Source organism: Schistocerca piceifrons, chromosome X (assembly GCF_021461385.2).
Source record: "Schistocerca piceifrons isolate TAMUIC-IGC-003096 chromosome X, iqSchPice1.1, whole genome shotgun sequence".
Taxonomy (NCBI): Eukaryota; Metazoa; Arthropoda; class Insecta; order Orthoptera; family Acrididae; genus Schistocerca; species Schistocerca piceifrons.
Genome location: NC_060149.1, coordinates 191173223 through 191185588, shown reverse-complemented (window position 1 = coordinate 191185588; position 12366 = coordinate 191173223). Strand labels below are relative to the sequence as shown.

Here is a 12366-nt window from a genome sequence, read left to right as displayed (position 1 = left end):
TGCTAGTGGAGTTACAGAATTTATGAAATACTTAAATGATAGGGGCCACAAGATAAATGTCACCAAATATCATTTGTCATCATTTAAAATGGGCAGTTCTCACCACAAAAAGTAAATAATGCATGTAACATGTCGGCATCAGAAACTGATGGCTGTAAATTTCAGTGTGTGTACATTGATGAAAATCTGCAGTGGATGAACCACATTAACCTTGTATGTGGAAAAGTCAGTAGTGTCTTATATCTCCTTAGCCAGTTGCAAACATAGTTCCTCATTAAACATTTGAAGAAAACTTACTAAGGAATGATTTATCCATTTTTTATGATGGGATTAAATTATGGGACTGGGCAGCTGATGTCCACTTAAAAAGAATACTGCTGTTACAGATGTGAGCAATAAGACTTGCATTTGGCCATAGAGAAACCTGTTGTGAAGTGTTTGTTCAGCACAAAGATTTAACTGTATATTTGTCACTGGCCATCATATTGTTGGTCAAGATGGATATACAGTTAATTACATAAATGAAACCATGACTGCTGCAGCAAAGTTTGCTTTTATGAAATAGATTTCCAAGATAACCAAGTAACATCCCACTTAATTTTATCAGAAGTACGAAAGAAGGAAGAGGATCAAACCAAAGAGTTACTGTTATCATAAACAAGATAATTAAATAATTAAGTTTTGTTACTGAGGGAATCTCATGGGAGACCAAGAACAGTATTAGGAATAATTAAAGTTCCACACTCATTTGAAACTGTGCTAGTTTACGCCCAATAACACGCCACTGCAGCCTGTTGTGATAGTTAAGGATCATTAAGAGGAATTAAAAGAACTTTCAAACAAAAATAATATACACTGGAGGATAGTAATGGGAGATTTTAATGCAAAATGGCTATGTAATTGGGAACTTGGGATTTGATAGTGAGAATGATGGAGAAGACATGGTAATGGATTTTGCCAAAAAGAACTGAATGTATATCCTAAATAAATTATTTGAGAAAGATGCAGGCAGAAAATTGACATGGAAAGGACCACTCACTCACTCACTCACATGATGGGAAAAAAATGAGTTTGACTGTTTGCCATCAAACAACAACTGAATCATGAAGGATGTGTCAGTCTTAAACCATTTTAGCATCACTAGTGACTACAGGACAGTAAGATGCAAAATAAAAAAGAACTAAATTCATTAATAAAAAAATCCAGTTCCATTGCTACTAATTAAATTTTCAAAAAAGGTTAAGGTTATAGAGAATGAAGAAAGTGTAGACTTAAATATGAGAGATGATGCTTTAACAAATGTTATACTGAAAAAAATCTGGGGATCGCATAGGGGTGAAAAAGGATAAATGAAACAACAATTCTGGAGACACAATACAGTTGACGAAGGGAGAAGAATGAAAAGTTAATTAGAAGGGGCATGAGATAGAATTAAATGAAGTAGACAAAGCAATTTAAAAAGATTGCAAGAAGATACTAGAAAGTGTGATAAGAAGACTACAAGGGAAACAATTGAGAACAACTGATACATAAGAAATAAATAAAATAAAATAAATTGGCATTCATACTGCATAAATAATCACACAACATGAGCATGGATGTTGGTGATGGCACCATTACAAAAAAACAGGAGACCATACTAAAAGTGTTGCAACATTTCTTCAAAAATCTATGTAGTGCACAAAGAAAATGAACACAGAGATTGTATTATATTCCAAGAAATCACAATACTGTACAATTTGTACATATATTGGATAAGTGAAGTATATACGTTTAGAATTTAATTTGCTGCAATTTAATTTTTAACAATCTAATTGGTTACTTGAAAGCTTGGGCAATATTACAAGAATGTGACAGACATCACACTGTGCTTTCATGAGTCAGGTGGGTTGCGTCTTGTTTTTACAATAATATGTGATGCAATGGAACATGATGAGAGGAAAGACAGGAAGAAACTCATTACATGTATTAAGAAAACATACCTTACACGTAATTATCAGGTATAAGGGAACATTTGTTAAGGGATTAGTTACCATTTATAACCTTCATTTACTGTGTCAAAACATTGCTCCAACTGGTCTTTTTTAATTTATATGTGAAAGCTCTTGGGATCTCTATTTCTTTCATTTAATCTGGTAAATTATTATACATCCATATACCAAAACTTAGCACACTTTTCTGGCAACCAACAAATTAATAGATTATTAGAACAAGTGTTCTGTAAAGACTTCCAGAAGAAACAAAGAAAGCAGTTAGGTGCATTGAAACAGGAAAAACTGGGATAGTAGTGAGAATGCTAAAATTAGGGGGAGAGATGATGAAAACAAAAATGGCACTGATATTCACGAAATGTTTGTGTGAGAGGATGGGTAGCAGCAGACAATTGGAATGATATGAAACTTCCTGGTGTGAGGCTCGAACTCGGGACCTTTGCCTTTCATGGGCAAGTGCTCTACCAACTGAGCTACCAAAGCATCAATCACAAGGCTTTTTAAGTGAATCAATATTTTTTTATAGATAAGGAATTTGGGAAAAGGAGATAAAGAAAATAGATTTATTTTCGATAATGCAACATGCAGTCACCATCAATGTTTATTTTACAACTTCCATTGCCTATTTTGGCCCAAATAAACAAATACTCATCACCATTCAACTTCTTCTTTTTTCTTGTTGACAAGACAAAGGTCTTATCTGGCACCAAAGGGAAAGCATCAAGGCCACCATAGTCAGCATGGCTACTCCAGCAGCAGCAAGAGTCAGCCATGTACTACCTCCAAATACAGCAGTTACTTCACAAGTAAACTGCAGCATCAGTCCTCGAAACACATTTGGATCTCCAATAGGCTGCTGCTTATTGAATTGCCTATCAAAGTCAATGTTTATGGCTTTCAAAGCCTTGTACACAGGCACCGTGCGCCACCAACGGTGACCATAATAATGTCACCTAGGCATTACAGAGGTACGTTAATACAAGTGAATGTTGCAAGCCAATGCCCAGTGCAACCCAAGAGCAAAGCTTCCGCGCGCGTCGACAGCCACAGAGTGAATAACACCATGTGCTGCAGTGCATGGTACTCCTGACTGAGTGGAAGTCTGACGTTGTGAGTTGTGCAATCACCGGAAGTGAAATTTAGCTGAGCAGAGTGGAAGTAATACTAGTGCACTCTGCCTGCCATCGTGCTTGGGTAGCTCAGTTGGTAGAGTACTTGACCACAAAAGGCAAAGGTCCCAAGTTTGACTCTCAGTCAGGCACACAGTTTTAATCTGCCAGGAAGTTTCATGTCAGTGAACGCTCCGCTGTAGAGTTAAAATTTCATTCTAGTTGGAATGATGTTGTAATTGTTGTAATCCACAGGAAAGGAAGCTGGGAAGCTGTTAAGAACTACAGACATTTGTCAATAGTATAAATGATTTTTAAAAATCCTTAACAATCATCTGCAAAAAATGCTTTAGACTTCAATCATGGAAAAGAGCAAGTTGTGTTTACAAGTGAGTATAATATAATGGTCCATTTACAGGTTGTCAATGAAGTTAAAGAAAGGAGGACTAGATAGCAATCTTTGTATGAGGCTTAGAGGCTATGAGAAAGCAGTTGACCCTCATATTTAAATCTGTGCTGGTGCCACGTGAGATCCAAGCAATAGAGAAAACAAACATCAGTTTGTAGAAGAATATATAGAATGTATACAACAAGGCTACAGCTTTCATTCAACTACATCAAGAGTGAAAGGTTTTTAATTGAGAAATGAGTTAGAAAAGGTGATGGCATTTCACAAAAACTCACTGTATGGGTCTATGGCTGAAGTAGGGCATCAGTTGTGTGAAGTAATTGGCGATAGTGGGGGATGGGGATGGGTGGGGATGTTTGGATAACTTATGTAACTGATAAGTTACAAAAACATGTTGTACCAGTGTTCATAGGAAAATGAAACAAAGGAAGACTGATATATTTGTGTTGGATTCCATGGCCAGAGTCAGTCAGTATGAAAGTCCTCTGGGTGTGGTACATCATCATATTGTAACTGATGAAACCGATGTTTCAGCCACTGTTGCTGTGTGCTTCTCCTGGGTCTACTGGTGTATTTTTCTTGTGCAGTCACTTATAATATGACTGCTACATAACATAGTTTGAAAAGTGCTAATTACCATTAAAGTAAGTCTAGTTTAGGAGAAAAAGTCCAAAATTTGTTTTTCCTTCAGAGCTGAGACTCACTTTGTAGCCACTAAATCGTACAAATTTTTTAAATATGGGAAATGGATAGCACCACATTCTTGTCATTATAATGTCTTCATTGGCATCTCAAGGCAATAACAAGCTTCCTCATGGGATGGTCATTTTTCAGCATTGTTATTTTTGCTAGGCACTTTCTTATTGTTGCAAGGCTCAAGGTCATCAATGACAGCCTCCTCAACATCACAATCAAGCAAGGTTTTAATTGTGTCCTGCCTACTTGTCGAATGTGTGGTGCCTAGGAAACTTGTTTTCTCGGATCGCTAGACAGCAATTCAAGCAAATTGTATTAATGAATTTTTATTACAGTAAGATACTACCATCTGGTGAGCAAGATGTATGAGACAGGTGAAATACCCTCAGACTTCAAGAAGAATATAATAATTCCAATCCCAAAGAAAGCAGGTGTTGACAGATGTGAAAATTACCAAACTATTAGTTCAATAAGTCACAGCTGCAAAATACTAACACGAATTCTTTACAGACGAATGGAAAAACTGGTAGAAGCTGACCTCAGGGAAGTTCAGTTTGGATTCTGTAGAAATGTTGGAACACGTGAGGCGATAGTGACCTTACGGCTTATCTTAGAAGAAAGATTAAGGAAAGGCAAACCTATGTTTCTAGCATTTGTAGACTTAGAGAAAGCTTTTGACAATGTTGACTGGAATACTCTCTTTCAAATTCTAAAGGTGGCAGGGGTAAAATACAGGGAGCAAAAGGCTATTTACAATTTGTACAGAAACCAGATGGCAGTAATAAGAGTCGAGGGGCATGAAAGGGAAGCAGTGGTTGGGTAGGGAGTGAAACAGGTTTGTAGCCTCTCCCCAATGTTATTCAATCTGTATATTGAGCAAGCAGTAAAGGAAACAAAAGAAAAATTCGGAGTAGGTATTAAAACCCATGGAGAAGAAATAAAAACTTTGAGGTTCGCCGATGACATTGTAATTCTGTCAGAGACAGCAAAGGACTTGGAAGAGCAGTTGAACGGAATGGACAGTGTCTTGAAAGGAGGTTATAAGATGAACATCAACAAAAGTAAAACGAGGATAATGGAATGTAGTCGAATTAAGTCGGGTGATGTTGAGGGAATTAGATCAGGAAATGAGACACTTAAAGTAGTAAAGGAGTTTTGCTATTTGGGGACAAAAATAACTGATGATGGTTAAAGTAGAGCGGATATAAAATGTAGACTGGCAATGGCAAGGAAAGCGTTTCTGAAGAAGAGAAATTTGTTAACATTGAGTATAGATTTAAGTGTCAGGAAGTCTTTTCTGAAAGTATTTGTATGGAGTGTAGCCATGTATGGAAGTGAAACATGGACGATAAATAGTTTGGACAAGAAGAGAATAAAAGCTTTCGAAATGTGGTGCTACAGAAGAATGCTGAAGATTAGATGGGTAGATCACATAACTAATGAGGAGGTACTGAATAGAATTGGGGAGAAGAGGAGTTCATGGCACAACTTGACAAGAAGAAGGGACCAGTTGGTAGGACATGTTCTGAGGCATCAGGGGATCACAAATTTAGCATTGGATGGCAGCGTGGAGGGTAAAAATCATAGAGGGAGACCAAGAGATGAATACTCTAAGCAGATTCAGAAGGATGTATGTTGCAGTAAGTACTGGGAGATGAAGAAGCTTGCACAGGATAGAGTAGCATGGAGAGCTGCATCAAACCAGTCTCAGGACTGAAGACCAAAATAACAACAAATACAACAATTGCATTGAATCCTTCTCTTTGTAAGTTGAGTAACTGGGATGTTAAATAACATTGCATTCACTAAAATAATACGAAATATCAATGCAGGCACCCCTGTTGCAACCTAAGAAATTTTCCTCAGGGAATTGTGTGTGTGTGTGTGTGTGTGTGTGTGTGTGTGTGTGTGTGTGTGTGTGTGTGTTTTAACAGCCACTTTAAATTCTCTGTCCTTTATTCACTGGTTCTCCTTATAGGGCAATCATACTGCTTTAAGTTAGAGACCTTTATATTTTTTAAAAATAACTGATATTTGCAATTGTACTCTTTGTTAGCTATGGGTACAAGACAAATGTGATCTTCAAGCAATGGTTCTCTGAATAACAACTCTTCTGATAATATTTAAGGTTTCTTTGACATAACAATATCTTCATGGCCCTAGAATGTAGATTTAATTTCTGTTGCAATAGTAGCTGCAGTAACCAATTAATTATTTCAGGTACTTTTGCTGTGATTTGCATGATGACAAGTAAATCAGTATTAATGTATTCAAATGAGGAATCATCTCATCTATCAACCCTGGTAGATTCAAATGGTACAGGCAGCTCACTTGGGAATCTTACATCAGCATCATCTGAATCTGTTGGTTACACAACAATTCAAGTAGCAACAGCTGTTTGTTTCGCTGTGGGAGTCTGGCAGGCAAGTTGCAGTAGTAAAGTTACATACTATCCTTAAATTGTAGCTACCACTACAATCAGATCTAAACTTTGACTTAAAGACATATGAGTGTATTTATGGCACCATAATACTGTTAAAAATTAGGTGAAGAAGGTGATAGTTCAATGTCACTTGTATTAAAATATGTATCTTCTATTACACACTTTGTCCTTACATTTACCTTTGTGAATTATTTATTCTTTAGTCATCCAGTAAATCTCTACAGATTGTGGGATGTATTTTGCATATACAAACAGGCACACCAGTGTTCATCCCCACCCCCTCCCTCAACATGTTACACATAACGTGAAAATATATTGTAATGATGCAATAAATTAATTCTACTTGATCATGTTGTAGGAGCAGCAGCAGTTCTTGCATTTGCAAGCTTCAAGTCTGTTGCATTTCATCTGGTCTAATCAGAATGCCCTTAGGGATTTATAGAACAGTGAAAATGATGAAATAACATTGATTTTATCTGGGAGACCATTGTATATTTATATAGCACTATTTATAGTAGAGATTTTAATGGTGGATGTACTTACTGACTGGATGTGCAGTTTGTCTTTTTGCCTGGTATAATGTCCATGTACATTAAAGTTTTTGTTTATCACTTTTAAATTCTTTTTCATGTACTTCTATATTTCTAGAGTAAAAAAAGCAGGGGAGTGGGAGGATTGAAGACTTTCGAAAGAGAGGCTTGCAGGAACTGTTTGCCATGCATGGTGCATTCCTCTTATAGCTTTTTTTTTTTGGATCAAGAAGATGACTGAGCTAGCAGTTGTGCTTCTCCAGAATATAATGCTGTACTATAGAATGCAGTGGAACTGGAACAAATATGCAGTTTGAACAATGGGGAAGCTTTCTTCGTGTGCAAGTCAATGTAGGCTGTAGCACACTTTCTTCAGTGTCACATTTGTTTCTGTTATGTGTGTCAGCAATTTAAAATAATGTTCAAGTCAAGTGTCTAAAACTTTTGTTTCAAGTGAGGGTGTAATTTCACTGTAGTTTGTCGCAGATGTGTTGGAGCTTTCCCCCTTTAAACAAAAATATAGAAAAATTGTTTGGCATGTATTTATTATTAGCTTATTTCCTTCAAACCAGTCATTTAGCTGGTCTGTAGTTTATTTATGTTTGCTCTGGCAGTTATCTTGAAGCTTTCCCCATAAACAGGGTGCTGCTGTCATCTGCAAGCAAGGTATTTATTTGCAAATCAATGCTTGGATCTAGGTTGTACTTTTGGAACTTTTCCAACAGGATTTTGTGGTCTGAGATGTTAAAAGCTTCACTTCGATCGAAGAACATACTAACAGAATTTTGTTTTTTGTCCGTTGCTCCTAGAGAATTTTGTCAAAAATTATAGATGGAACTAGATGTGGATTTATTTTTCCAGAATCCGTGCTTGGAGTCAGTGAGGATTTTGTCCTTGTCCAGTATTTTCATTTATCTGTTACTAGCAGGAATGTAATATTCATACTTTGACCCTCTGCTATATGATAGTGACACTAGACAATCCTTCTGTTGGGTTTACAAATGGTCCCTAGTTCAAGAACCGTTCATAACACTTGACCCTACCTTTCTATCACCAATAAAACCTGAGGTATGAGCTCCAATAGAACCCCATTTTTATTTGCGGCATTTTAGAATATATTAGGTAATGCATACTGTAACATGGTTCTTTCAGTGATTTTGACAAAATCTGATAATAAAGAGTCTGGTCTATAGTTTTCTAAATTTGCTTTGTCATCAGGCAGACAAAGAGATGAGTAGAGTTCGCAAATTCAGATGGATGTGGGTTGCAGTAGTTATTTGGGAATGAAGAGTTTTCCACAGGATAGAGTGGTGTGGAGAGCTGCATCAAACCAGTCTTTGGACTGAAGACCACAAAACAACACCCCCCCCCCCCCTCCCATTTTATGTCAGTGAGAATCAATTTGGCAATTTTGAGACAGTCAGGAAAGGTTAATGTCAAAAAGGATGAGTTGGTTACATCTGAAGGGGATGTTCCAAAGAATATGTTTTGAAGATTTTTGCTATGTGAATGACTTCATTCATGTTTGAGAGAGAGAGATTATGTGGTGGCAAAAATTAACTTTCTTCTGGTGGTTGTTTGGGCTATCTCTCTTATTATATATATATATATATATATATATATATATATATATATATATATATATATATATATATTAGTTTATTGTCTGTATAATACTGTCTGTAGAGATTAGCAATGTGTTGGAGATCAGTAACAGTGTTGTCATAGTTCAGTGTGATATTTTCCTTTCTACTGTTTCCTTCCTGCTTTGTACTTTCCAGACTGCTTTGCTTACATTTTCTGATTTTGGTACAAACTTATCATTAGCCATTATTTTTCCCTGATGTGAGACTTTTGTATATGTCTCAATATATTTTGTAATATAACTGTTAAGGGGAGAGAGATGTCATGGATTTTTCTGTAACTAATCAATTCTCTTTCAGTGTTGCTTGAGACTTTTATGCCTCTTGATATCCACATTTTTGTTTTTAGATTAGATTAGATTAGATTAGATTAGATTAATACTATTTCCATGTATCATGAATATGATATTTCGTAATGATGTGGAACGAGTCGAATTTTCTAATACATGACATAATTAGGTTAATTTAACAACATACTTAAGTTAATATAACAACTTTATTTTTTTGTGTTTTTTGTTTTTCTTTTTTATTTTTATTTTTTTTATTTTTTAAATATTTTTTTTCTTAATTTATATCTAAAAATTCCTCTATGGAGTAGAAGGAGTTGTCATTCAGAAATTCTTTTAATTTCTTCTTAAATACTTGTTGGTTATCTGTCAGACTTTTGATACTATTTGGTAAGTGACCAAAGACTTTAGTGCCAGTATAATTCACCCCTTTCTGTGCCAAAGTTAGATTTAATCTTGAATAGTGAAGATCATCCTTTCTCCTAGTATTGTAGTTATGCACACTGCTATTACTTTTGAATTGGGTTTGGTTGTTAATAACAAATTTCATAAGAGAGTATATATACTGAGAAGCTACTGTGAATATCCCTAGATCCTTAAATAAATGTCTGCAGGATGATCTTGGGTGGACTCCAGCTATTATTCTGATTACACGCTTTTGTGCAATAAATACTTTATTCCTCAGTGATGAATTCCCCCAAAATATGATGCCATATGAAAGCAATGAGTGAAAATAGGCGTAGTAAGCTAATTTACTAAGATGTTTATCACCAAAATTTGCAATGACCCTTATTGCATAAGTAGCTGAACTCAAACATTTCAGCAGATCATCAATGTGTTTCTTCCAATTTAATCTCTCATCAATGGACACACCTAAAAATTTGGAATATTCTACCTTAGCTATATGCTTCTGATTAAGGTCTATATTTATTAATGGCGTCATACCATTCCCTGTACGGAACTGTATGTACTGTGTCTTATCAAAATTCAGTGAGAGTCCGTTTACAAGGAACCACTTAGTAATTTTCTGAAAGACAGTACTGACAATTTCATCAGTTAATTCTTGTTTGTCAGGTGTGATTACTATACTTGTATCATCAGCAAAGATAACTAACTTTGCCTCTTCATGAATATAGAATGGCAAGTCATTAATATATAATAAGAACAACAAAGGACCCAAGACTGACCCTTGTGGAACCCCATGCTTGATAGTTCCCCAGTTTGAGGAATGTGCTGATCTTTGCATGTTACGAGAACTACTTATTTCAACTTTCTGCACTCTTCCAGTTAGGTACGAATTAAACCATTTGTGCACTGTCCCACTCATGCCACAATACTTGAGCTTGTCTAGCAGAATTTCATGATTTACACAATCAAAAGCCTTTGAGAGATCACAAAATATCCCAATGGGTGGTGTTCGGTTATTCAGATCATTCAAAATATATGGCATTTTCTGTTGAAAAACCTTTCTGGAAACCAAACTGACATTTTGTTAGTACTTCATTTTTACAGATATGTGAAGCTACTTTTGGATTTGTATTCATTACCACCCATGTTTTGAGAGGAAATGCTGTTTCAAAATAATATTTGAAAATGTCAGAAATTTTCAAACTTTTTGTTAATGTCATGCATCTGAGAAGCTTCTTCCTGCCTTTCTATTGATAATAAATGATTGAATGTTTCTAAAGTCTGTGTGTTAAATCTTTGTGCAGTCACAGTTCGTTTATAGTTTCAGCTGAGTAGTAAATAGCCTGAGAGGGTTACCACTTGGTCACTGAAGTTTGTGTTTACACAATTTGCAGTGTAGACACTGTTAACAAATTTTTAGTCCACAGTAGTGGGACTAGTTTTTGTAGTCCTTATTAGGGTTTTTATTGTTTTAATTGAATGAATCTGTTAGGTTGAGCAACAGTTCTTTTCTGCTGCTTGTTACAAAAAACTTAATGTTGAGATCCCTAAATAGTACAGTTGATTTATCGTCTACATGTATTAAATCAGGCATTGCTGAGTGGTTTAAGAGTAGGAAATGAGGCACTAAAAGTAGTAAATTAGTCTTGATATTTGGGCAGAAAAATAACTGATGAGGGCAGAAATGAGATATCAAATGTAGATGGTCGATAGGAAGAAAACTTTCCTGTAAAACAGAAATATGTTAATTTAAAATACACACTTCAAAAAAAGTTTTGTGTCACCCTGGTTCCCAGAACTCCAGAAGATAGTTGTTAACTGTGGATGTTGTATCACAGATACAGTCCCTTTGACTGTTCAGAGATGTCACTAAACCCACCCAAAGATGTAAACAACCATGCATGAGCAGCACCTATTAGACAGAGGGGGTCCGAAAGCCAATCAGTTCCAGTCACTCCCCCAGGTAGGAGGTACATGGCTCGTGTTATCTGTAGTTCAACCATGCCTAGACGATCAATACTGTGGTTCGATCGCATCCGCATTGTTACTTTGTGTCAGAAAGGGCTATCAACAAGGGAAGTGTTCATGTGTCTCAGAGTGAACCAAAACAATGTTGTTTGGACATGGAGGAGATACAGAAAGACAGGAACTGTCGATGACATCCCTGCTCAGGCCGCTCAAGGGCTACTACTGCAGTGGATGACTGCTACCTGCTGATTATGGCTTGGAGGAACCCTGATGGCAATGCCACCTTGTTAAATAAGGCATTTTGTGCAGCCACAGGACATCATGTTACAACTCAAACTGTGTGCAATAGGCTGCATGATGCGCAACTTTACTCCCAACATCCATGGCGAGGTCCATACTTGCAACCACGACACCATGCAGCACGGTACAGTTGGGCCCAACAACATGCCGAATGGACCGCTCAGGATTGGCATCACGTTCTCTTCACCAATGAGTGTTGCATATGCCTTCGACCAGACAATTGCCAGAGATGTGTCTGGAGACAACCCAGTCAGGCTGAACGCCTTAGACACACTGTCCAGCAAGTGCAGCAAGGTGGAGGTTCCCTGCCGTTTTGGGGTGGCATTATGCGGGGCTGACATACACTGCTGGTGGTCATGGAAGGCACTGTAATGGCAGTAAGATACGTGAATGCCATCCTCCGACCAATAGTACAACCATATCGGCAGCATATTGGTGAGGCATTTGTCTTCATGGATGACAATTCACACCCCTGTCATGCACATCTTGTGAATGACTTCCTGAAGAATAACAACATCGCTCGACTAGAGTGGCCAGCATGTTCTCCAGACATGGACGCTATCGAACATGCTTGTGGGATAG

The 12366-nt window shown here is 36.8% G+C and overlaps 1 protein-coding gene across 4 annotated transcripts in view; it reads left to right on the top strand.

Moving 5' to 3' along the window:
* The window catches only part of LOC124721868 (sulfate transporter-like), a 478624-nt gene that overhangs the window by 403365 nt on the left and 62893 nt on the right, over positions 1 to 12366 (top strand). For all 4 annotated transcript variants that reach the window (XM_047247004.1, XM_047247006.1, XM_047247003.1 and 1 more), the window contains exon 5: positions 6426 to 6628. In XM_047247004.1, coding sequence (XP_047102960.1) covers positions 6426 to 6628 — 203 coding nt within the window. The remainder of the gene's footprint in view (positions 1 to 6425; positions 6629 to 12366) is intronic.